This window comes from Falco biarmicus, chromosome Z, assembly GCF_023638135.1.
Source record: "Falco biarmicus isolate bFalBia1 chromosome Z, bFalBia1.pri, whole genome shotgun sequence".
Classification (NCBI taxonomy): domain Eukaryota; kingdom Metazoa; phylum Chordata; class Aves; order Falconiformes; family Falconidae; genus Falco; species Falco biarmicus.
Window position 1 is genome coordinate 49,162,527 of NC_079311.1, and position 27,922 is coordinate 49,190,448.

The following is a 27,922-nucleotide window of genomic DNA, read 5'->3' on the forward strand; positions in this document are numbered from 1 at the left end:
TAGCAATACGCAACACATACAATCCTATATTAAAAATTTGCAAGATGCTGAAGATGGATTTTTCTTTTTCCTACTTGCCCATATTCGGAAGTGACAAACACTAGAAATCCTGCGACTATTTTCCAGTCGACCTGGCTCATATAAAAGGTAAGTTATCTCAGAAGTTAATTATGTGGTTTTGTAGCTCACACAGCCCTCTAGGATATAAAACAAGGAGAAGGCTCTCAGCTGGGCTGATGTTATCACATACCCAACTGAATGTAGTCTTCCAGGAACATTTCAACACAAACACAAAGGACCATGTTTTCCCTGTTCTGAAGACTGCACATCGAGAAAGAAAGGGCCTAAACTATTTTTCTCATCAAAATTCTAACATTTTAGTCTACCAAAGGGTAGAACAAGTAGATGACATGCAGAGACCACTCTTGCACTCTTAAAAAAAACCAGTATCACATACTGCTGAAAATTATAGTTCCCTGTTTTTTATTATAACAGAAATACCAATTATCATAATATGAATATTTATGTAAGAATATACATAAATATTTTAACATAAATATTAGATAATTCTTCTATTTTGGCAATATTATATCAAAAAAAGAACACTGGTTCTGATCAAGTTTATATTAGGTAGCTTGCATGACATGCTACTGATTAAACCAAAAGAAAAGCCGAGGTCTTTTGACAGATGAAATAAACGCTATCTTAACAAAAAAAAAAAAAAAAAAAAAAAAGAAACCAGAGGCAAGACCATTTGTCTCTTAATTAATGTACTTGTCTCTTTCCGTAATTTACGAGCTTTTTGTATCTTATATACCTATGAGGCTATCATTGTCTCCTCCATAATGATGCAACCTAACATACTCTGAACCAGCTTACCTTAAAGTCAGAAAGAAGCAATACCTGAAAACTCTTCGGTTAGTGATAACTTTGCTTTTACCTGTCCCAAGTCATTAGGCTGAAGATGGTAATTTTTTCTTTTTCTTTTGACAAAATATATCAAAAATTAGCTACTTGATTATTTTTGTAGAAAAGTTATTACCTGAAATACTCAGCAGTATTTGCACAACAGCTGCAACATTATTTTACTCATATCCCCATTTGCTCTCTAATTTTTGATCAGAGCTGCGAATATTGGTTTAGGTTGAGATCCAAACAATTTTAGCTGAATCTTTGTTTGAATATAATCTAATCATGAGTAAAGTCTAAAAAAGTAGCTTATATATTAAGAAATCACAGCAAAGAAAATAAAATATTGAAAAAATAATTCACACCACACGTGACAGAAGGAAGTCCTTTACATTTATACACCAATAATTTAAGACTTGCAGGTGTGTATCAGAAAATTTACTAGTTTTCTTTGAGTATTGACTTTTCCTGCTTTAGGCAGTTTCTGTTCTTTCCCCTTCCCATTTTATTTTACATATATTTCACCTGCCGCAAGCTGTGGGTGCAGTTTCTTTAAGGTGCTGAGCAGACTTTTACAGGGCTTCTTAGGAAACTGCTTCCAGTTAGTGCTCTTCTTATCGTCTGATCTAAAGCACAGAGGAGGGGAAAAGGGATATATAAAATACAAGCCATTTAAAAAATAATAGCTTCCACAGCCCTAAGTCGCTTTATTTTCAGAACATAGTAAATTAAAAAAAAAAAGAAATTATTTTGAAAAGAAGTCTTGTCACTGTCCCTATTTGTCAAAAATAAAAAAACCAGGAGTGACACAATTCAGGACTTATTTTCCTCAGACACAGAACAGTATAAATCGAGTTAGAAGTAAAGTCTTCTCCAGCCTGTAAGGAGAATCTGCATTAAGATTTGGTTAGACTCTTTAGCTTAAATTTTACTTAGCTGATTTCCCTTTCAGAATTTTTATCAGTCTTGCTAATATAATTTAAGCACACTAATCTGTATGTGATTACTATGCGAAGTCTATACTACCATAAACCTGCTATACTGCTACAAATAAAGCCAGTCTGGAATACATGAACTTGTTACTGTAAAATGCTGGAAGACCAGTCTGGTGGCTTTATAGTCATATAGTACACTGTGACACCTCTACGGCAACCCAGTTTTTTCAGCTTAAGCCACAGGCTAGCAGGAACTAGGAAGACTGGGAGTTCAGTTCACAGTCTGAAAATGATGTGGTTGATTAAGCAGTGGGATAAATTGGCCTCAAGGGATGCTCATCTTTGTTAGGTACAATGCCAGACCTTGTTTAAGCAGTTGACATAAAGAGAGAGAGAGAGAGTAGGGAGTCAATCCTGAGAACTCCTATGCCTTTTTCTGGAAGACAGAAGGTGGGGAAGAACTGTTGTAACAAGGAATAAAACGAACCTTGCGGCTGCAAAGCCTTATCAGTTATTACTATCCAAGCTGATGCTGTCACTGCTTGTTCTGCACTTTGCAATTGGCATTGACACAGAACTGTCTTAAGAAGCAAGCCAAAGAATCAGGAGTTAAAGAAAAAATGCAGACTTATGGATGCCTTTGCCCATTTTTTCTCTACCATAATGGCATGCCTATAAACAATATAAGTGGTACTGTTCCAAATACGTAAGGGAAAAAAACCCTGCTATAAAAATAAAACAAACTCTCAAATCTTTGCCCTAAAAAGGATACCTTCCTTAAGCAGCTTTCAATGTTACTTTCACAGAGATAGTTTAAAACCTCCAAAAAAAGGCATTAAGGAAGATGCTGAATGAGTAAAAGGCCTTCAGTATTTTTTGGCAGCAAATAAAGCTTCAGTCTATGATAAGGAAGATAGCAGCAAATTTGCTCTAAAAAGACATTAGGCAGACTGATGTACTAGAAAATACTGAATTTTTCAAACATTATTCTTCTATTATGTAGTCTTCCAAAGTTAGCAACAGTGCTGTTAAATGCTTTTACACCTTTAAAAAAAAAAAAAAAGCAGCAGGTTTGCCACAGAAACAAAGAGGGGCAGAAACAGGCATGGATAAAATGAAATGGAACATTAATTTTTACTCACTAATAACACAGCATTTTAGAATTCTGTATGAGCTTACCACAAGTGCTTTATGGAGATTTAGTTTTGCCTACACATCTCCAAAACTGAAAAACATTCTCATTTCCTGGTTAAAAAAGTTTTATAACACAGGTACTAACACCTCACATTTACCCAAGTCAAATGTTACAGATGTCAAATTCCTCTGGAAGTCAATAAGTGGTACAGGTGAGATATATGCATAACATGCAGCAAAAAAGAAAAATGCCAGTTGACTACTGAAGGAGAAATGGACTTATAAGACAGTAAAAGAAAAGATGAAAAATATTTCCAGTTGAGTGTCTCGTAAGAGCTCAGCCACTGGTAGATTTTTAGTTCAGTAACCAATCCAGGTAAGGCTGGTACTTGTTCTTTCGAGCAGTCATCCCAACAGAATCTTGACATCCTTATCTGCCTGCTAAATCCCCTGTTTCTCTTTCATTTTTCTGCAACCCACTCTTCAACTTCCATTCTATTTATGACCAGGTATTTTTCACTGCAATTATCTCCACACAAACAAATTATCTTCCTTGAATTTCTTCAATACATTCTTCTTTCACAACACCTATTATGATTATTCTTTCGGTGGCATAATACTTCAACACACAGTGATAAAAAAATGGGTATTTTGCAATGTTTTTAATGGGGACCTAGGGGAAGGAGAAAAAACCAAATAAAAATAAACTTAACCTGCTCCATTGTTCAGCATTTCCTTTGATGCTACTAATAAAACAAAACATTTCAGTAATGTAAAGGAAACATTTGTTTCAGCAGAGGAAGGGTCCTTTTGACACAATGAAAATCAAGGATGCGTTCAACTGACCCATATATCAATTTACTAATTCCAACTCAAGTTAGTAAAAAAAATAAAGTTCGCGAGTTAAGAAGTGACACAAGATGAAGTAAAACTATATTGTCACAAACAAAAAGATGTGCACTTTATTTAGGGATGTTCACCTTCGTCTTCAACTAGCTCAGATGCCTCTTTCCATTTATGATCTAATTAATTAAAAATGGAAAGGTAATTAATAAAGTTACTACGTTAAATACCTGAAGTTTGTTCTCTCATTGAGATACATTACAGAAAAACAGAAGAGTTACTCTGACTTAGCCCCTCCTCAAGAAGGTGAGAGGAAACTTCATGCAATGCCTTAAATTTAAGAAAAGCATTAAACCCATGATAATTAAGTGAAAATGTTTTAGATTGAATGTAGTCAAGACACCAAATTTAGCTTGACTGATTTCACAAAAAATCTGGCCCTTGTAACTTGAGAAATATTTCTTTATTAACACTAACATGAAGTGCTCTGAGTGTAAGACAGCATCAAAAACTGACACAAAGGGTCCTGAAACACGTTCATACTAATAGTCACTGAACACAGGCAAACCAAATTCAAAAGCGGTAGGTCAAGATGGAAATGTAAGAAACGGTGGGGCACGAAAAAAAAACCCAAATCCCAAACACAAACCAGGAACAACTTCTCTTCCTCTGTCCTAGCTTTTATCCCCTTACCTTAATGAGCTATACTGGAAGTGGCAAAACAAAACAGAACACATTACCATTGTTACTAACTTCATAGCAACATCTGCATCACATTTTTAATGTCAGCACCAAGTGTCACCCCTTAACTTAGTAAATCTTAATTTGCTATGAAGCATTAGAAATAAGAAAAAGAACAGAGGACAGTGAGAAATTGACGATATCAGATGAAAGGGTATTTAAAAAAGTTTTATCTCCTGAGCATTTCAGCAATCTCTCCCTCTACAGATAAATGTAAAAACTCCACAGAACTTACATGTACACCATGTTTGTGTCTAAATCAATGCACACAATATCCTGTGGTGGATCGTACAGATCAAAGTATCGTGAATCAACTCCAACAATAAATGGAACAGGTGCACTGAGTACGGTGGCCAGAGACAAAGGACAGAGAGGGATATATGGACATTGCCACTGAAATGGAAATATCATCTGAAGGAAAAATTAAATGAAATCAACGCATTAAAACAAGACAACAGATACAGTACAATAAAAACCAAGAAGTTACATGCCTCAAGTCGAAATGACAGTTACACTGTCAGAAAAAATTCTTCAAGTCTGACCACTAACTTACAGCGTATCTCTTAGTAATCTATGCAAAAAACGTTGATGATTCTAACAGTTATAATAATAAGATATGCTAGAGCACTTTAAATGCTGTTTCTGGGAAAAATGATCATTTAGTGCATCAATCATTTTAACTTTAAAAAGCCTTGTAATAACTGTGGAGTTTGAACTGATTTCTCTCACTGCTGTACAGAACTCTTTGTACTTACAGCTACCACAGCTTCAGCAACTCCTGTCAACACAGCTGGTCTAAGAGAATGGAGGAGGATCTTGCCTTCTAGTAATACAAAGAGTAACAGAGTGGCACAGTTTTCCGGTCCAAGATTCATGAGCAGAGTGCTAAAGTTTGCTCCACTAAAGGGTGGATGGGAAGGGAGAAGAGAATAAGAATGTTACAGGATTTAAAAAAAAATAAAATAAAAAAATCACTACTGTCAAACTTCTGACAACTGTTTGGAACCAACTAATGTATATTACCATACATTAAATGTCTATCTACTTATCTAATACCTATCACCTCAGTATGAGACTTACACTGCCACAAATAAACATTAATTCAAATTCTATCACTAAAGAAACATACGTTATACCATGCTACTGGTGAGTTTGTGTTGCTTATGGCACTCTCTCTCATATATGCGCAGGCATCTTGTCTTTGTAACAGTAAAAGATCTAACTGGTTAACAAGTAATCCAAGCACAAATAACACTAGCAGTTTCATATGATGGGTTACCTCAGGCAAAAATAATGAACTAATTTGATCTTAGAATCACAGTATCAAATTCTAATACTAGTCAAGTAAAATCAATCCATGATTCTGATAGCAACATGCACTTCTATAGTTTATATTCCATTTCATCTGTTTGGACTGTACACATTTACAAGTTGTAATGGCATATGTAAGAGCACAGGGATGTAAAATATGTCTTTAGAAAAGCACTTGCATGCTACTTCGTGGTTTGGTGGCAGGCTGCAATTTTTCACTTAAGAGGCTGTGTAAGTTGATTAAACATGGGACTCTTCTGCATATAGAATATTGTATGATAATTTTTAAGGGAAGAAAAAATAAAAAAGGGAGAATATTTTGATTTTTAACTTAAAAACTACTCAGGCAAAACCCCATGTCATCATACCGAACTACAGCCCAGAAGATGCAGGCAGTACCCACAGAGATTGCATCAACCTTCAAGCACAAATACAAATTTTTAGGTATAATTACAAATTTCCAAAGTATCTGCATACTTGTGCATTGACTGATTTTACACATCTGCTTGATATAAATGTCTCTCTTGGATCCAAAAAGGGAAAAAACCAAGATAATAGTCTATGTTATTAAAAAAAAAGTTGCTTACTACACAGGTTTTGAAAAGACAAGATATTTAAATACATACATATTTTTTCCTTACAGCCTGCTGCTTCTTTCTGCATAGTTTCTACAATAATCTGGCAATTCATCTTTTTTTCGGGATAATTAGTGATGCTATTCTTCCACAAGGGACAGGTCTATGTCAGAAAGACACACCGTATAATATTATGAATGCATATTGAGGTTTCTGTTTATAAAATCTACTAATATTGCAGTAATGTTTGGCTTCCTTCTATGACTTAATTCCTATTTACCTCTGAATTTTTCAAGTACCATACATTTAAAGCATTAATAATGATACCTTAATGGCAATGGTGTAGAAACTGGCTGAGACAGTATTAATGCATCATGGGCAGAAAGCTGAAACACAAAGTAGTATGATTGATATGGGCAACTCCAAGGTTAATACAGTTTAATATTCCAACATAAACTTATATCCACAGTCTCATAAACTGCCTGGCAGACAGAGTCACAATGCCATGCGAGGGAAGCAAATCAGTGACAATCTTTGGACTTGTGTTCACTAGGTCAACACAGCATGTATTAGTCACTGAAACAATTCTCAGAAGTTACAGGAAATTGCCTGTGACTCAGTGTTGAACATGTCACTGCTGCTAGGTGATTAAACAGAGAAGCATAAGAGACAGGGCCCCAGGGGACTAACCTATGACCCACAGTAGTGGGTGGACAAGTGAGAGAAAGACAGAAAACAAATGGCCCCCACGGAGGTAATGCAAATGGTGCCTATAAAATGAATAGGTAATACGTGGCAGAAATTTCAAAGTGCGAGTAGGATGCTGCTACCACCTGCATCACCTTAAGTCCAAAACAGTTTGCTTTGCTAAGTTACCCGAGGTTTACACAAATAAAAGAGAAGGCGAGCCCATTCATCTCTTCCCATTTCCCTTCCTATAGATGGGTATTTAAAACTCGGAAAAAAAGCCTAAAGGAAGAAACCAGGCTTTCAAAAGCAAGAAAGATCGTTTGCTGTTACTGTAACTAAAAATGGAAACGAATGTTTTGCTTACCTGCACAAGAATTCTTGGCCTTTGTGGTGAAGGAAAAGGTATATTGTGCATAAAATGGGATATGTGCCTGCAAAGAAGACATGATGTTACAAAATCAGCACCGGGGAGTAATTAGGGACTGAAAACAGTGTTACTCGCATTTTGGAATTACTATGGTACCATGTTTTAGAAAGGCTGTTAGGATTTATTTACTGGTTTGATAAGTTTCAGAGCCTACCTATGCAAACTGAAACAAAGAAGCTCCATTCACTCACATTTCATGCATGAAAATTAATACTGGCAGCTTCAGATATGTATACAAAAGATAAGAACACACTGGCACTTAGGCAAGCCATTTAGAATCCCAGGTAGCCTAACCCCATGCTACAGAGTTTCCAACGAGGCTTAGCAAAGAGAAACTATACGCTTTACTGCCAGATGTCTAATACAGTTTTGAAGGTAACATTGTATATCAGCACACTTTTAGGACCACTAAAAGCATCCTCTACAGAGTTTACACCGACAGACAAACAAAACATCAGCAGCAGTTGCTGTGCCTGGAAACAGACACCGGTGTTTCCTCAGCTTGTATTTATTAACCTAAAATGCGGGACTGCAAAGGTTGGCATGTATCTTAAAGCTCAGCCATCTTCTGTGTTTGACACAGTTAAGACAAAGGTAAACAGGCTTGACATTCTCTAACAGAAAAGCCACGGTAAAATTCAGTTCACTTTCCTGGCACTGCAAGAGCCACTACTATTAAACAGAAGCAGCAATAATTTCTATCAATACAACATAAGCTACACAGTGCAAGCAAGAGGATGGAGCAAATATACCAACTAAGTGTGACATGTATAAATCACATGATTTCTTGAGCTGATACAGCTACCTTCCCACATTAACTTGAGAAAGGTTTTACTTACTTTTCAATGGGAAGAGGATGAGGTCCAGAAACAGACAGTTTGTAGATGAACATAAGAAATTTTCGAAAGGCTTCAAAGAAAGGCCAGTGTGAGAGAAGGCAGATGCATTTGTTGGAATTGATGGACTTGGAAGTAACTGCTTTCCTCTCCACAGCTGTCAGGAGACCCAGCTGCAATTGTTGTTTTTCTGTTAGCAGCTCCCGCGGATAAGGCTCATAAAACTGAATTGCAGCACCATAAACCTAAAAGATGAAGAAAACCAGCTGAGCATACCCAGTATTTAACAGCAGATTGGGTCAGAAATTTCGAAGCATCCGTAAGTGCCTGGTGTTCACACACATGCTATACTGCTTTTGCTGGTAGCTTGTGAAATGACCTTTTACATATGCAACATACACAAAGTACACTTATAAACTAAATTCTTTGGACTCTTGTGCCTCTCCGTCTCTCTCCTTGCACTATTCCTCAACAAAGTATTCATATTCAGTAAATTGAAAGGGAAGGATAAAAAACGATTGCTGTGACAAAACCTTATCCATTAACCATTACGGTAAAAAAACCCCCAAAGACCCCACAACAACAACAAACCAGAAAAACGTGATCAAAAATCCAAACAAACACAAAAATACCTCATGAAATGCTAGCATTCAGTACATTACCCTATCATTACCACACTAAACAATAAAATTATTTTAGCTTTGACTTCACTCATTTTATTAAGCTAAACAGCTATTGACCTTTTCTAATACTTCTTCCCCATTTGTCAGTTTCATAACTGACTGAATTATTCTGGCAAGCTTAGCAAAAGCAGAACAGGGAAAGATGGATACTACAGCATATATTCTCTTGGAGAAAAATACTGGCTGCTATTGCATTCCTCCTTGCAAAATAACTATTAATATATTGGAGAAAGACTTTTTTTGTTGATTGGAAATGGAGGAATATAAAATTTCCCTGATAGGGGACTGAGGCAGAGTGGAAGCTGAGCTGTTAACACTAATCAAGCTAAGTTGCTGTTTATTAGTCACAGAGAGCTAATCACACATTACATTCACTTATTCCTTCATGCAGTTCACACACAAACAGACACAGCTGGCAAGCTGAAGTAACAGCTGCGAGACCAACCTCAACCAAGGTCTCCCTTGCTTCATCAAGGTGTACCTATAATCCTGTCGTTCTGTTTGTGTATAGCAGACACTGACTTCTCACATGTGGGCTGAGTCACGCAACACACTTTTGGTGCCCATGTGTGCTAGTGGTCTTGTACGGATTCAGCAGACTACTGGTGTCTTGCGTCTATCACTTCATGTGAATTCAACACGATCACTGGTCTCAGGAGCTCATCAGTTCTTCAGAGCCTTTCAGATGCTACCTTTCAGCACATACTTTTCCTCCCCCTACCCTGTTGTTTTTCTGGTAATTATTTTCCTATTCACACACACAGATACTTACAGAGCCCAATTACACAAACTCACAGAGTGGCTTTTAAGTCAACCATAGGAAAACTGTTACCAACTTAAACATTGCCAATACATGTGGTACGTGAACATCTCTGTACCATGTAGGCTATGTTTCCATTCCCAGAAACTTCTTTCTTGAAAGAACAGGAAAATACATGCACTGTTATTTTGGTTTTGTTAAGTGTATGGTTCAGCTTACATGGAACTGAACAGCACATAGTCTTGCAGCTATTTCCTGTTTTGGTTTACTTCTGCCTTACACACAGGCTCAAGATTTAACAATTCATTTTGTAGTATTTCTCAAATACAGAAGAAACAATGCCTATTTATCTCCACAGCAGCCATCTGAACTAAAAGAAAAAACTAGACACAGCGTGGAGCCATACCTTTTCTGCAGAAGAGCAGGTCAGTACAAATGTTGAGAACACTGGTAGTGGATATTTGGTTTGAGGGTCCCAGCACTCTATAGTAGCCCCCATTGGAAGGCAGAAGAGTGGTACAGATTCCGACAGCGGGAATGACTCATAGTCCTCTTGAGGATATCTGAAAATCAAGCCTTCAGAATAAGAGAAGGAAAAATTAAGTACATTTGCTCTGTAAGCCCAAAATAATGTAAGCAATATATTTTCCACAATATACACCAAAGTCTCTTGGTTATCTGGACTTTATAGCTGAAGATTACATCTGCAGAACAAGAAAGTCTTTTATTTGACAGTAAGACTAAGTCATCCAAGTAACAATCATTTAAAAGTTGTTTATGAATACTGAAGCACTCCCTCTTGGTAACTGCTCAGAAAAGAGTACACAGCAAAAACTCATTAAAGATTTTAATTTAAACCAGTTTATCTGTGCTATTTAAATGTGCTGTTGGAATAGATTTTATTACAAAGAAATTCCTCTGAAGAAAGTAATAATTTCTCTACCGTAAAACCAGCAGCAATACCTCCATTGAAAATAGGATGAACTAGCTGACTGTCCACATTTTTTGCTCATCAGTCAATATGTTCAATTAAAACAAATTGTTCATTCAGTTTTCAGAAACATATCTAATCTTGCTGGTAGACAACAGGCACACAAGCATTGGTTTATTAATGGTGTTTATCTAGCTTATTTTATGATGCACTGACTTCACTATCTATGCTTTCCACTTTTACTTGTTAGTTTACTCTTTTCAAAGAGACTTTGTGCACTTAGTGCTCCACAGAAACTCTTCAGGAAGTTAAAATTCTTTTAAAAAAAAAAAATCTGTAATCTGTAGCAATGCACTAAAAACCTTAATAAAAGCCAGACTTAAAAGACAAGACTTTTTGTCTCTCCTCAAATAAGAAACAATTGAATAGCTGTGGAACTGAAGGAACACATTTTAATTTTCAAATTAAATGAAAGATGTTGCATTAGCTGTGAAAGATAAAAAGAAATATGAGTATGGTTGAACAGAATTTTTAATTACTACTCCTCCATCATCACCAACACAAGCAATATGAAGACTTCTGTTACAGCTGAAATGCTTGCTAAGCCTTCTGCTAAAGCTCCTAAGCTACCAAAGCTGTCATCATAAGAACAAAATTAATACAGAACAATGCTATTCCTATTAAGGTGCCCTTCCCCTCCCCCCGCCCCTGGATAGAGTTAGGAGAGCAAAGACAACATTATAGGAGTTGATTTCCAATGACATGCTCTAGGAACAGAATTCTGACAGACAGCACTTAAAAGTCTTTAAAGTATTATTTGACTTCAACAAGGCATTCAAATCCTTCTGTTAGCATGTTTAGACGGTCTGCTTCTAAAATTACTTACCAGCTTTATATGCTAAAGAGTTAGAAGCTGGCACAGACTTCTTGTAACAAAGGTATACACTGGAACCCCACTAGAAGACACAAGTTTTATCTTAGAACCAGCAAAGACAACAGGCAACAGAGAAATCAAGCATAAGCATTTGTATATACTCCCACTCATAAACAAAGCAGACATTTAAATAAAAAGTGTTATAGAATAAAATGACTGGTTGGCTGCTGAGTGCCCGTAAATCATGAAAACAAGAATTGACCCTTCTCACATTTCTTACAGGTTACAAGATTTATGTTAAATAGTCACACCACCACATTACTCTTTGACTTACAGTATAATAGGAAAAAGTGAAGGTGATACTTTGCAGCTTCATGTTTTCTTGGTCATTTAAAAGGAGACTCTTATTGGAACCTCATCAGCAGAAGTGAAATTCTAAACATCATCACTTGAAGCTTTTCCCATGCTTCCATAAACTGATTATTTACATAGTGTTTTTGCAGTTTGTCTAAATACACTCTACCATTCAAAAAAACTCCACTTATTTCAGCCCAAGTGAGCTAAATGCAAAACAGGCTAAATAAAAGCACATGAAGAAACTATAAGCAGTGGTTATCGTTCTTATGCGTCTTAGTAACATAGGCATTATTGCTAACTAGCAAAAAAGCATTTGTGATTCATCCTGAGTCCAGCATCACCGAAGAGGAGGGGATAATTAAGAATAGATATATAAATAAAAAAATCCATCACACAACTCCTAAATAGCACCTAGACATGAATATGTAACAAAGTAGTGAGTAATCAGTACAAACAAGTAATTCCTAACATGAAAGGAAATCACAGCTATAAAACTTACAAAACTGAACTGTGATAGAACGCAATGATAACAGTGCTAAGAGTTTAAGAGGCACTCCTATGGGTTTGTTTGAGGGTTATGGAAAAAAAAAAAAACAAACCCAAAAAGCAGAACTCATTTTTAAATACTCACCATACCACAATTTAAATTCTTATCAACTTTGCAGAAAGTATGAGGAGGGGTTTCTCCTTTGCTGGTAACAATTACGCAGATATCCGTCACTGCCAATGAATTTTGAGGTCGTATTGGAGAAGCCCTTCGATATGTGATAAAGATTCGTTGAGAAGAAGCTGAACTGTTGTTAACATTAGCACAACGACCATAAGGAGTAGCTTGAATCACCTCGCAGCCTGAAATGATGCGCTCCTTCCCTTCATATAGAACTCTGCAGACAGGAAGGAAACAAAATATTCTGTGCATTCAAGTATATATGAAATTACTTGAACAAATTCACAGAAATTGTCCATTTGTTAGCACCCAATGTCATCCTTGCAACATTCTAATGTGCATTTTATATACTTTCATCATGCACAATGAGGCAAAGAAACTGTTCAGAAATATTTAAATATAAGAAATCTCTGTGGGCACAAATCATAGTCTTTGTAGTAAACACAGGAAAACAAAATCAAGCCATAATGAAAGGGATTTAGCTACAGAATTAGTAGGAATGCTGCACTATCAATGAAAATTAAACACAAAGGAAGCTTTACACTGCTTGCATACATTTCCATCACTAAAATGTCTGGAAAGTAATTTCAAGCTTGACTTTTTCTTTTCTTTTTTTTTTTTTTTAAGGCATGCTGTTGCAAAAGAACCACAGAAGACAGAAGTGTGCTCCCTAGATGAATTTTTACAGACAAAAACCCCAAGCTCAGTAATGATTTACATCCATAGTTTGAATAACATTTAGGGGGACGACAACAACAACCACCACCTAGTACTCCATTCCACAGTAAAGGAAGACATAACTACAGTTAACTGTACTACTAGAAAGCACAACATATGGCCTTACAGCAACATTCACATGGTACCTGGATTTTCTAGCCAGATCACTAGTTTAGAACACCATACTCTTAGCAGGAAAAGAAAAATCCTTCATGGCTTCACAGCAGCTAAATGAACTAAAAAGTTCACACACCGTCTTTCCCAAACATAAGCTCTTAGGAAGCAACCATAAGAAGAAATGTGGAAGTCAAACTACGCATCACTGCATATTTTTGATGCACAGCTGCAATCACAGGGCAATATCTCCCATTGCACACCCCAATAAGCAATGGTTACATTTGCTTGATTCTCTGCAGTATGTACAGAGTACTAGCCACCCACATAGGTCTTCATCTTTACAATACACGGCAAGATTTAGGTTAAAGGTAACATATTACAACTTGCTACTTTGTGACCTGCAGCTTTCCACATGTCATGTATTACAACTTCAGTTTAAAACAAAAAATAACCATACAATGTATCTTTTACTGTCCCCAAAATACCCTTGGTTAAATGCTTAACACGCTATTAGTAAGTGCAAATTTGAAAACTTCAAAAAGTCATGTGCATAAGCTAAAAAAATCCAAACCAAAGCAAGCAACCAACAAAAAACCACAGCTTTTTCCAGATCAAATAATTCTCAGCATTTTCACAAAAAAATATATATACTATTAAAATTTCCAAATTACTTAAACATTACTGTCCATCTTCAAACTGGAATATGCAAATATTACTGTTTAGTCTAATTCCACAGAACAAATGTGTATCTTGTTACAGTATTGAGGATATACATAAACTACAGTCCTAGAATATTTCAATAAACCAAAGAAATCACATAATTTGGGAGTACGTTGATGTAGCTACTAGGCTGCCACATAAATTTATTCAGCTAGTTCATGGAGGACAATATTCTTGCCTTCGATAATTGTTTCACTTGTAAGAAGTCTTGATACTCAAACTACTATTACTTTTTAAACAATGTGTAACCTCAGGTTCAAAACCAGCCTAACACCAGTGTTTCCAAGTTGAAACAAGTTTTAGTATACTTGCTACAGTTTCAAGATATGTACAGAGAAAGTACAGGCTTCACATTACTTCTAAATTAACTCATCTTCTCAAAGAACATGTATTTTGCTTTTTTAATTGGGTTACCTACTTCATAAGTTTAAAAAAGCCCCAAAACTAAACTAAACAAACACAAACCCAACAACTACAATGGCAGCAGCTCTCAGGCCACCTTCACTGTGCATGGAGTTTACATGAAATCTTCACATCACTGCCTTACATTATTCAGAAGATAATATTAACAGAGCAGCCTCCAATAGAAATTTCAGTTCAGTTTTATTTTGATGTCATGTATTTTAAATAAAATCCACAAATTTAAAGTTATTCCAGAATCATTTGTCAGCTGACAGCTTTTGAGAAGGAAAGCCTTATTAATCAGACAATTCCAGCAGTCCAATTTAATAGGTTTACAAGTATTCTCAGAAAAATACTTAAAGACTGAAGAATATCTCAGTTGTGCAAACACTTCTAAGGGGTAAGGGGCTGAGCAGTGTTCAAGAAAACTGTAACAGTGGGTTCACCTCCCATCAAAAGCAAAAAGAAAATGAAAGCAACTTTCACCCCTACTTCAATACCAGCAGAAGTAGTATTAAACCCACACCATTTCCTGACCTAACACTCAGTACTGAATTTCAGAAAACAAGCAAACAGAGGAAAATCACCCCCCATGGATCACTCAAATTAAACAATTATTTTAATGATTCAGACAAATACATTCAGAAGTCATGCACGAAATATTTAACACGATACCCTGTACACACAAAGTCCTCCCTGAGAAAGTAAGTAAAACTTACTTGTTTAAACTTCCCCTTGTCTGCCTTTGAATAGTACTGAACAGGGTAAGACTGGTTTCCTTTTCCTATGAGCTTATACCTTGGCCTTCACCCTAAGTATACCTTATTTGCTACATTATTCTATCAACTTCAATAAAGTTTAATTTCAAGCAAAACTTTACCTACCATTTCCTTTAGTAGGTCCTTTTTTTGTAAGAAAGGCCAAAAAAAATCTTTTATCTTCATAAGGCCATTTCATATTGTACATGGAAGTTCTCTCATGACCAGTTTTACTTATTTAAAGGTATACTTCAATACATCAGACAAGAGTTCAGAAAAGATAAATACTACCTTCTTGCAGCTCTTAAAAACCTTAATCCACAGAAAATAATTTCAGAATAGTTGGACTGTTGGAATTGTACTGTGTGGGACTGCTCTCTGGCCTTGACTTCTCTATGTCCAACCACATTCCTGCCTCTCACAGCCCTTATGCAAAGTAAGTATTTATAATAACCTTTCCTGTCTCATTTAGGAGAAGGCAGTAAAGGAAATAAAATAAATATACTAGGCAGTAGAAGGGTCAGAGAAGCATTGGGTCAAGTAGGGAAAAGATTGACTTATCTTTTATTTCTACTGCCACTACTATTATTATTTGTCTAAACATACAAGTGATTAGTTTCATCATTACTATCCTAGGCTGTTCCTAACACCAACTACAGCTGTCACACTGGTGGGATTTAAGGAACAATGGAAGATGTTGGCTGTTAAGAACATATTCCAGTTTCTATTATGCTTCTTGAAATCTCAGTTCGCTTTCATTTTTTAAATACATCTCTTGTAAAGCAAGATACTCCTGCAGGTATTTTCAGAAACCAGATGCAGTAGGTGTTAGAAATTGCAAAACCACTTCCACTTGGAAAGCATTTTTCTGTCAGATTTTCTTCTGTTTAAGAAACAAGTGCTGGAGCTCCCCCATATTCCTAACTAAAGTGTAAAACAAAGAGAGGTGAGATCTTGTCTCACTGCACAAAACAAATCTCAGATCTCAGTTCTTGTCCATTTCTGGAACATTAGCAAAAATATTGGTTAGGAAAGCAACAGAATGACAAATAGCTGAATTACCCAAATGCAACACCCAGAAGCACAGCACATGACCTAACTATGTGCAAGTGAGCACCTGCAGCAGGGAGTCACTAGCAGCTTACAGATGCTTCAACTCAAGAATCAGTGGAAGAATAGGAAGGAAAGAGGATGGAGGAGGGTACAGAAATTGAGAACACAAGGACAATGGCAGAGAATCAGCAGAGCACGCTCCCATCTCCCCCTTTCTCAAAACAGTATTTGTTTCATTAGTTTCCCTAAAAATAGCCCTGAAAGAAATACAGAGACACACATTTACCAAGAATCATCTGAATGCTGGGGCTACAAGATAACTCAATTTCATACACACACACACATATAAACAACCTTGACAGAAGACTATGGACTTGACTCTTTCAAGGGATACATTCTTTCTCGAGCTATTAAGTCCACTCAGCCTGTCAGCTGACTTAATGGATATGTAAGGCTGAAAGATAAAATGCTCTTTCACACTTGGTTCTTTTTAATTAAAAGAGTATAGAACAGCATAAATTAGTCTTCAGAATGTACATACATCTCTTGCCCAAACTCCACTTTTATTTGAACACACTGAAATTCGTAACAACACAAAAAAGTTTGCTCTAACAATTTCTTGCACGTAGTTGCAAAACAGCAGGAACAGCAGGGGGAAAACACTCATATGCATCATTGCACAGAGAGAAAAGCCTGCCATGATTTGTTAGGTGTGACACTCTAACTAGAGCTGTGTAAAACAAAATATAGAATAAATACCAGTTGCCAAATACCACAGTTTTCCACCAATAGTTTTAAAAAGTGTCTCTTTTCAGGAAACCCTTAGTCAGCCAACTATTTGCCTATTTTGCTTATCAAATATTCCTTATGAAAGCTACCCAAGCATTCAAGCTCCTAAAGTTGAGGGAGACGTGAAAAAAAACATGCACTAGCAGAGTTGCTTCCATAAAGGCACATGCTGAAGACTGATGGTTTAGGAATCCATGTGAGGAACTCCTCAAAATTCTTCCTTCTGCTAGAACTTACTGAAGTTTGACATACCATTCAAAAAACAACTTCATACTGCAATTCCACACAGTCAAATCCCATTGTAACAGTTATCTCATCTTGTAGTGTCAGTCACACACATGGGAACACACTATTTTAAAAATCCACAGTTTCACTGAAGATTATTATAACAAAATTTAGATTATCAAAATGAACTGAAATTAGAATGTACCATGTTAATTATACAACTTGAAGAGCAAAGATCTTGCCATGTAACTCACTTCATTACTAAAATTTCACTATCGGTTTCTTCCTGACTGGACTCTACTTGCCAGTTAGCACTCAAACTGCAGGTCAAAAGCAGGATATGTAGACATTGTGCCTAATGTGCTTAAACTTATACATTAAATCTACTAAACTTATTACAGCTTACATATAAATGCATAGGGGTTTTTCCTTTACTCTTTGCTATTTATTTAATAAATAAATAAATAAGGAAACACACATACACTCCTTATTCTGCCATCATTGTAACCGTTCCCCTCACTCATGTTCCATTTTCTTTCTCATTACATCCCCAGTAATTCTACAACATCATTATCCAAACCAGAAAAGTGCTATATAGAGCAATTTAGGCAATACTGTAGAGCTGCATGAGTTATTACAGATTGAGGACGGACTATAATATCCACCAGCTCAAGATCTTGGGGGATTTTGTGGGTTTGGTCCTGAATATTTACATTAAACTCAGGATCCTATAAGCAACAAAATTAGTTCAGAGTTTCCCTGCCAGGTTGCCCCCTGCATTTATTAAGCACTGAACTTAAAGCATTGACTATATCTAAAGCTCTCAAACACAGTACTAGTATCTCTTTAGGAACTTACACCTCAGACATAAAAAACCCCTGGGTTTGAAATACAAGAATGATTAGAGTTACCAAGAGACTACATAATCCAGTGTTTGCAGCCAACCATGTTGTGTAAGCAACCTCACAAATACTGTGATCTGACAGTAAGGCAGGCTACAAGATTCTAGGTAGGTGGCTAGGTAGGTGGATAATTTTAAGATCTGTGTTTCAGTGTCCTATGATTTTTAAGTGATATCTTTTAAGCATTAAAGTGAATCCCACTAAGTGGTAATTTTTGTCTCCTGAAGTCAGAGCTTTCAGATTAAACACGTTATATTTTTGGCTTTGCACTATACCATTTCAATTTTGTACTATTCTTTCACTTTTCATAAAACTGCAGCAGAGAACTTCTTTTCTCACATTTAATTTGCGCCATCTCTCTATATATCTCCTGTCTGTTTAAGTAAAATATTATCATTCACTCTAAAAAGACAAGTTCACTAGAAGACTGACACTTTCTTCAGCTTATTTCAGAAAGAAAATACAACACAGATACACACAATAAGCGATATAGATTCAAAGACAATCTGTTTTTAAGTTTTCTCACATCTGTTTTCATCATCATCTATGCGGAATAAGATTTTATTATTACTGAAGGAGGAATGGAATTCTTATAGAAATCTCACCCAATGTCAGTAAGAGGTGGTTTGTCCCGGCCTCTCTTGTAGCAAAGAAAAAGTTCAGGACTCTTTAGACTTCCATAGTTTAAGTTGGCTTGAAGGGCTGTAGGGGTGGCTTCAACACAGGTGTATCCCTCTGGGACAGTTTCACCAGCTGATTTAATTATCACAGCAATGTCAGTAATTGGAGCCTTTGGACCAGTTGACTTTGTTTCATGTCTGCTTATTTCTTGGTCCAGAAGAGTTGCAGTATCTGTATCAGTGAGCCCTGCCACTACAAAGTAGTCAGCCACCCGTGGACCTTTGTCTTCTATCATGGTTATGTCAGTACTTCCTGGGGAAAATAAAGAGAAAGAAGTCAAACACTCTGTTTTCAAGCTAAACCCCTTCCCTCAACAAGTAGGAGAATTTAAAATCTTTAAAGAAACTTTTGCAAATAAAAAATTTCCTACATAAAGATTTCATGAAAATTCTAGGGAAACTCCAAAGCAAACTTTGATTTCTGCTGTTCAAAGAAATAGTATTGTTGGTAACTGGATTTCAGTTCTAGCACTGAAACAGTCACGTTTTAGTACAAGAAAGTTTAAGTGAGATAAAAAACTCAAACCTCCTAACACAGCAGCTACACAGAAAATTGCCTGGCATTAGCTATTAGACCATTCAAGTTCTTCACAAGCTATAAATTAATGCAGCTATGCCTAACTTAAAGCATCTGTATTTTTCATCCATTGCTTAGTGAGTAACTTGACTACAGAATCATGCTGCTTTTTCTTTTTCTTTTCTTTTTTTTTTTAATTTCATTTTTGAGGCAACAATTCCAAGTATAGGCTCACTACCTTTGGCACATTTCCTCCATTTTGTTTCATAATCTAGACCTAACAGTGCAGTCTTGAGACATTCAGCTGGCAACTGCAACATCTGGAAGTCGTTTACAAAAAAATCACACATCCAAACCCACATTTCATCAGCTGATCAGGCTGTACACACAATTGCTTAGCTGCACATTACAGATCTAGAAAGAGTTGTTCTCACAATGCTGGTGATGTTCACTAAGCATATGATTTTAAACCTGTGAAATGCAAGTTTCTGTTAAGAGCAGACAGACTATGCTCAAATATCCCAAGTACAATTTCAAGTATCCAGTCTCATGAAATACCTAAAAGCTGAATGAGAAATACTTAAACAGTAGTGGCCAAGCAATAAAACTGAATACTATTACACCCCTTCAGGGAGCAAGGAACCACCTTCTTTTAGATCTCCATGTTTCTATCACATTTCTGGGGATCCCTTCTAGAAAACTAACCAAGAATGGAAGCTTGGTTCCCAACTTAGAAAACAAGACCACCACAGTTGCCAAGGTACCACACACCAAGAAGTGGCGGTCCATGGGTATTACCAGCTAACAAGTGCACCAAAATTGGAAGTCTTCTTGTATTTAGAATGTCCTAGTCTGATAATTGCAGGAACACCGGCCTCTGCCAACAGAAAGGTGGTGTGGTGGAGATAGCATAATCCTGTTCCCTGCAATGTGGTTTCTCCTCCTGTTCTTATCCTGCTCTTTCTTACCGAAATTACACTGAAAAGATATGTCACATCTTCACACTTTTATAAGACTACTAAAGATTGTTCCCAAAAGTGTTCTGTGTACTCAGCTAAAGGAAAAATCAGTTATGCATTCTGCATGCTTACTAAGAAAACTTAGCATAAGATGATGAAATTTACGCACCAACCACTATTTTGCAAGGTACTGTAGCATGAGATGGAAGTAGGGAGGGGAAGGAAAATAACTTCATGCAAATTTGTGATACTTCTGTACTCCAACTAACCCCACTTTTTATTTTCTAACACTGAAATGACAACTTTTCAAATCCTTTCAAACTTGAAAGAAGAGTACCGACACCCTTTAAAAGACTCTTCTCCTCTGCAATATTTTTCCACAATGCTTTTCATAACATCACTTCAGTGTTCTCTAAACACTTTGGCTAACAGCTTTTATAGGGCAATCCATAAACAGAGATCCTAGGAAGAGACACAGAACTGTTTGACTTCCCTGAAAAGGGGAAAGCCATTGCACAGTTCCTCACATGACTGCATTTTCAGACCTAAAAATATAGGGATGCTGTATCAACAGGAGATATGAAAGGCTCATTCGATTTGTCAGGTGTTCAGTGCCTAAGTCTCCAAAAAAACCAAGAAAATTACTCCAAATCCACAGCAACTTGTGGAAACTTCTGAATCACCTTCAGCTACAGAACTTGCAGAAGTTTACCCTTTTTACTGTCGTAAACAACATGAAATTAGTGATAAAGCCCTTTACAGGTAAGTGAGTCAGCATAAAATGCAGGGGTAATGGCTTCAACTTGATCTCATACAAATTGGTCCTTCCATTAAAAGGTCCCTCCCCATACTGCCACTGCTCATTCCCACCTTCCCTTTTGTCCAGAACTATAGTTTGTGCAATCACGTAACGCTCAGACTGAATGCTAACCTGCCAGAGACTGTTTAGTATTCAAGCAGAGCAGTTCTCCAATGATGCACTGTGTTAGCCCAAAAGCAGCAGCGGTATGCCCCTTTCAGTAGCAGCACTGACTTGCACTGGGTTAATCATTAAACAGTGGAGTCTAAGATGTTTCAGTCTGCCTCGTAAGATGCTTGGACTTGTTCACAGAATTACAAAAATAAATAAACTAACAAACCTCTCCCTGTTCCCCTTAAAAGAATAGAAAGTCATGAACCAGAATATCTTGTAATCTGGAAAGTACTGCTCACACTTGACATATGTGAAACCAAATTACTGGAACAAGCTGCTAAAAATAGCAATATAGTTGGCATCATATAAAGTTAAAAAAACCAAAACAAACAAAAAAACCCCTAAAACAAACAAACAAACCCCAAAACCCACCTTTGTTAAATAATCCAGACTTTTATTACCTGCTACACGTTCACACAGCTTGGTATCACGTTTTCTCAATGCAACATTAAAATTGTCACCCATGCTTAGGTTTACCACACAGCAGGAAATAAACCAGTAACACTAACAGTGTACGTCAAAAATCTCACAACAGTTTCTATTTTTAATCACAGCTATAGCCCCTGGACTTGCGTTAATATTATCCTTTAATGTGTTTTAAAGTGAAAATTTAGCTTTCCTAAATGGTAAATGGAGGGAGAAAAAATTTAAGGACCTGAAAAATTAAATACTAAGATTTGGAAATTTAGAACACAAATGAAGAGAATCCATTCCCACATTTTTACCAGTAAGGATCAATAGAACTGTAGTAACTCGTTGCTAAGGAGCATACCCTTACATCTATGATTTTATATTTTTCTCTTAGCCAAGTCTATGATTTACTTCACAGAAACTCTGTGTAATATATGGCATGCAGAAGTCAAAGTCACCAGACAATTCAGCTGAAAAACCTGGCACACAAGCACCATATGTCAGCACAACATTTAGCAAGTTTGTCAAAATGTTCCGAGTCTCTCAAAACAGCTCCCTTCCTTTTCCACGACAATAAGAGAAGCAAGGTTTCAAGTAAGCAGTGCAACTCAGCTCTTCATGAATTTATTCTCCAAATTCAGAAAGATTTAAAGTAACACAATCTCTCAAAAGAGAACTTAAAGTAATAGCTCTTATTAAGCCATGGATATCATCCTTAATGCAATAGCTTTACAAGTACAGATAGACACTAGCAGGTAGCCACCAAAACAAATAGAAACAGGAGAATTCAGTTAGTCTATAGGCATACTTTGCCTTCTGAACTGCAGGAAAAAATAAACATATAATCTGTGTGGGAACAAGATGAATCCACTGTCATTTTCCACTATTTTTTTTTCCTCACATAAGTACATACACTGCTCCTTTTAATAGACAAGTGAAAAAACGTTCTTTGTTTGGTTGGTCAAGAGACCTATCTTAAGTTTTATCATGGCAACTTTTCCCCAGCATAATTTCAAGGGATACTGGCCTCTGTTAGTTTTCAATGAGACATCACAAGACTAACAGGAAAACTCAACATTTAGAAAATAATATTGGGATTTTTATTCTAACACCCCATTCCCTTGTAGGGCAAAATTCAAATACAAAAAAAATCTAAAAATAAAAACTGTTACCTTGGTGTTGGATGATGAAAACACTAGCTATATTGAAAAAAAAGTCAACATAAAAGTCCCAAGTAGGAATTTATTTTTTTTTTAAGTCTACTTCAGTTCCTGTCAAACTCAAACAAAACCTGGGAATTCTGTTTTAAGAGTGTGAACAGTACTGTCTGAGGAATTACAAACTTCCAAGTCCACACAGATCCACAAGTGCTACGGAGAAATTATTGAAGTTAGTTTTCCAATTCACTCATAGGCCACCAATAGGGAAGTTTGCTACCAGCAGTTTACAAACAAAATTATTTTTTAATAAAAGGAGAAAAGATAGGAAGTCTTCAGATAAGAGATGTTCTTTTAAATTCCCCTTGCGCTTCTAAAGGGAATTCCTATTGGAAGTAATTAGTTTTGTAGATGAAAAACAAAACCAACCTGCACTGACTGCACTTAAAGGCGGTTAGTACAACTAGTCTAAGTCAAGAGATCCATTTAGCACAAATATATAGGAGTGAAAAAACCCCAACTTCTTTTCACTGTAAAACACCAGAATATGGCAAAATGTTCTCTCCTACAGTCCATTTAAGTTTGACCTCTCTAAAAAGACAGTCTTTCTTACAACAAAAATGGAATTTTAAAATTCTTCCACAATGTTCTATCAAAAATACAGTAACTCAACTATTAGTGTCATATGGACCATAGCCCTTTCGTGAGGAGACATTTTATCATGAAATTGCCTTGGGGAAAAGGTTTCCATTCTTAGGATCACTTTTATGAATTCTGGACACTTTTGAAAAAAAACACATTATAAGAAATTACTTGTTTATTGACTGCTGTCTAAAAACACCAGTTAGTTTTTTTCTTTCAATGCAGCTAGACTGCATTTTCCTCTATTTACAGTTAGCTGAAATACAACAAGGAGCTGTTCATGCAAAGATAAAAAAATTTGTGAGAGCATGAGAGAAAGTTACAAACAGCCACCATGAAGTAAAGATGACAATGTAAGTATTGTATCTGTATTTCAGTTCATAGCTATGTTGCTTTTATCACGTAGTAACAAGCTTTTCAATTCCAAAATGGAGATTACTGATTTAAAGCTGTTGGTCTTCATTTACAGATATTGCCATAACCGAGGACTCCTGTTCTTTAGACATAACAAAAAGTTTTCTTCTGCATTATCTGCAACACAGAAAAAAGAGACTTCTCTAACATACACATTTGTGGAAGTCTGTTTCAGCTACCTGTCATATTCTTGAGTGACAGTAAATAATCATCTTAACATTACTGTATCCACAACTATTGTCCCAGAACTCCTCCATTTAAATCCATTAATGAACATCATTTGCTTTACTACTGCACTGGCTATTTGCAGTGAAGTAACATTTGCTTAGAATTCTCCGTAAGCACAGTACTTCATTTCTCAAGTATGCAATTACAGGAAAGTGCTTGTCTGCTTATCTGAAGTACAGATAAAGTGCAGCAGAAGAGAGTACTAGCAAAATTAGTACACTAAAACTTTCATATCCTAAGAATTTTCATTTATTTTCTAATACTATTAAACGTTAGAAAGTTCCTAGAAAACATGCATGACATGCAATTTTTATCTTTTTAGAAAGTCTGAGAGTACGATTTCAGCCTTTCATTTCAGTTTTTTATTTTAAGATAGTATTCATTGGAATAAAAATCTGTTCTGAAAATAGCATGTGAGGTGCAAAACCCATTAACCTCATCAAATGTTTAGGCCACATTCTTCATTTTTGAAAAAGGCTCTTGGAAATGATGCTAGGAGGGTGATCTGGCAGGCAGCATGTATAGTCTTAGAAGCTTTCAAGTATTTCAGAAAGCGTTTTGAACAAACTTTGGACATCAGTGATAGCAAATGATTAGTAACATTGAATGTATTGTTAGTAGTTTGACTTTAAGAGAATTAGAACACATCAGTTGTTCAGGGCGAATTCATGTTCCAAGGGCTGTGCCTGTCCTGCTGAGCGCATCGTGAAGCACCGGCAAATCCTTCTGTTCAGGAACAGCAGCTCCCCAAGGGGAGCCCCTCCAGTGGGTGGATGGGCTGGCAGGGAGCTCACATGGGCAAGGAGCTCAGCAAAGCCAGGGGAAAGGTAACTCCGGCAGAGACAGATCGCAACCACCCACTCACTGACCACCGACTCGGGAAACCCCCCAGGCCCAAAAGAAGTTGAGACTGAGCATGTGAACAAACTGAGAAGTGAGAGGATTATTTGACAAATGGGAAATGGAGTAATGAAGGAGCTGGGTAACTGGTAACCAGCGAGGGGTGATGTCTTTGTATGCTTTTAAACTGTGCAAACAGTGTGGCGGTTTGACAGGCGGAGACCCGGACATTTGTGGGTTGGCACCCAGCTCCCCGCTTCGTGCAAACCAGAATAAGGACGTAAGGAATGTCGCACCTCAGTGTGCGACCTGGTGCTGCGCGCCCACGGGGCAACATCGGCATAACTACTATGCCAAATAATGTTGTGCAGAGCACCTACAGCACCAACTCAGACGCCACGAGCAATGTGGCCATATAAGTCTAACTATGGTACCCTTCCTGGCCTATCAACAGAACTTTTGCAGCTATTTTATTTTCAGGACCACACAGCAGTGTGGTCCCACCACCATGCGGGCCTCCCATGCTGAACCAAAGAAACTTGGGCACGTCTGAACCAACCTCTAACACAGTTTAGATTCAGTCAAAAAAACCCCAGGCTAATACAGAAAATAAAACATTGTCCTCCACTTCCCAGGAAGTTTCACGCCAGTAGAGACAAGAGGCCATTTCTGCAGAAAAGCTTTTCATTAATTAGAAGTCTTTCATTCCTAAAAATTCATGGCATAAGTTACACTATGTCCCTTTGAACCCATGATAAAACGATGGAAGTCTAGAATTCTAAGTACAGGTCTGTCCTAATCCTAAAAATGCATTGAACGTTGAGTTAGCCTTTAAAATTAGACTGGAAAGCCAGTGTAAGTCTAGAAACAAATGGTACAGGTAAATGTGGTTTTTGGCAAGTGGACTTAAAGAAATGGAAACAGAAGCTTTATAAAACTGCATGCCGCGGAAAAGGAAACGGTTTGCCATAAATTCTAATCTGATAATTTACATACAAATGCCTTATTTGTATCTGACACTACTAAGGAGAAGGTATTCCAGGAAACCTGTGTACACACTTAGTCCAGAGTAAGAATAACCACCCATAGCATGGGTTCAGAGGTCGTTTTTTTTAAAGCTTATGTGCAGGTAAATCCTTGAGTAATTACTTCTTCCTTTCAGCTACTGGAAAGAAGTGGCACAGACGCTGGTATCTCTGTGAATAAATAAAATAAATTTGTCAAGCATGTGTGTGGATACCAAAGGTTTTTTCAGTTCACTCCTAACTGGAGTACTGATCTTGCATTTTCTTAAAAACCCAAACAAACAACAAACAAACAACAAAAAAACCCAACAAACAGTTGCACAGGGTCCTGGAAAAATCAACTTGGTCTTAAAAGCCTCTTATTTCTTCATCTGTGACCACTCTACTACCTACAAAGAAAACTCACTGCATACTATACACAAATTGAATTTAAGAAGTTCTCTTTTTTACACAGCAAGTCTATGAAATAGAGTTGACTTCACTTATACAAATCTCAGTAGCTTCAAATTCTGCTTTAAGCAAATGTCCCCTAGAAATACATGAAACCAGATCAGTACAAGCCTAATATCAGAGAGATGGCAGCCAGTTTCATAGACAAAACACAATCTTCCTGCAACTGAAGACACTGCAGTAAGTAGCAGTAAAGTAACCATATTATCTTATACAATGCTCCCTTGAAGCAGATGCCTTTTTAATACTTTATGAGAAAGACCAACTCTTTCTTATAATCAGTGACCTTTCCCTTCACTACTCACGTGAAGACTCAGAACTGAGATATTCTTGACCCTAAATCACAAATAAAACTAAAGCCATGAAGACCTTTTTCAACCTATTTTCAATATAATCCAAGTCCATACACCTCTTTAACCGAAAATACAGGTGAACTGATGGTCAAAGAAGTGAAATTATAACGGCATTTTTGCAAGTGATTGATGGCTAACATACAATTTTGCAGTTTATTAAACTAATTTGTATCTTCTTTCAGATACTGACAGTGACCAAAAACTACAATGTGTGGAAACTACTGCTTAGGAAGAAGTGTTTGCTGTGTGAAAGCCTACAGTATGCATACATAGACGACCGAAGAACTTAGACAAGATGGGATACTTTCCTCATAACCAAATAACATTTTTAGAAGCAGACTGCATAGGAAATACATTTTAATCCAGACTGAAGAATAACTTCAGCAATTTGTGTGCAATGTGGCTGAAATATTTATTTTGTAAACAGCCTGGACAGTTCAGATTTTTAAGCAAGGTAGATGTTAAGCACAACTTGGAACTTCTACACAAATGCAAGCGAATTATACCCAGCTATTGGCAGTAAAGAAGTTGCAAGAAAAATGTATATGCATTCTGCTCTGAGATTTACTCTTAAATAAACTGGCCTAAAGATCATAGATCTGCTAAACTAAAAGACAAATACTCTACTGGATGGATACAAGACAGTGTGTCGGGAAGTCATTGTAACATTTGGAAAATCTATGGGCTACAATCTAAGTAAAAGGGAAGCACTACTATGTTTTCCAAACACTGTGCTAGGCAAATCTGCATAGACAACACAAGGACTACCACAGGCACCTCACTCCCCAATACAGAACTTAATAAGCTACATGAACCAAGTCTTTATACATGCAACTTCTCTATTATTTCCAGTGAACAAATCAGAAGAGAGAAGTGGCAGGCAAACTTTGTTTACCTTTCCAAAAACTCAGAAAGGA

At 36.7% G+C, this 27,922-nt stretch overlaps 1 protein-coding gene and 1 long non-coding RNA gene across 8 annotated transcripts in view; one reads left to right on the forward strand and one right to left on the reverse strand.

Moving 5' to 3' along the window:
• The window catches only part of DENND4C (DENN domain containing 4C), an 80,083-nt gene that overhangs the window by 33,442 nt on the left and 18,719 nt on the right, over positions 1–27,922 (reverse strand). For all 6 annotated transcript variants that reach the window (XM_056325377.1, XM_056325378.1, XM_056325381.1 and 3 more), the window contains exons 2-11: positions 18,962–19,289; positions 12,638–12,890; positions 11,662–11,731; positions 10,251–10,420; positions 8,405–8,646; positions 7,503–7,569; positions 6,776–6,834; positions 5,318–5,462; positions 4,798–4,973; positions 1,435–1,535 (exon numbers count right to left, since the gene is read on the reverse strand). In XM_056325377.1, coding sequence (XP_056181352.1) covers positions 1,435–1,535; positions 4,798–4,973; positions 5,318–5,462; positions 6,776–6,834; positions 7,503–7,569; positions 8,405–8,646; positions 10,251–10,420; positions 11,662–11,731; positions 12,638–12,890; positions 18,962–19,272 — 1,594 coding nt within the window. In that variant the 5' untranslated portion in view covers positions 19,273–19,289. The remainder of the gene's footprint in view (positions 1–1,434; positions 1,536–4,797; positions 4,974–5,317; positions 5,463–6,775; positions 6,835–7,502; positions 7,570–8,404; positions 8,647–10,250; positions 10,421–11,661; positions 11,732–12,637; positions 12,891–18,961; positions 19,290–27,922) is intronic.
• LOC130142909 (uncharacterized) lies at positions 6–27,599 on the forward strand. Of its 2 annotated transcripts, none has more exons than XR_008819569.1 (3): positions 6–147; positions 10,203–10,269; positions 27,188–27,599. It is a non-coding gene; the product is annotated as an uncharacterized LOC130142909 (long non-coding RNA). The 2 variants fall into 2 exon arrangements; XR_008819570.1 differs by lacking the exon at positions 27,188–27,599 and adding an exon at positions 23,948–24,099.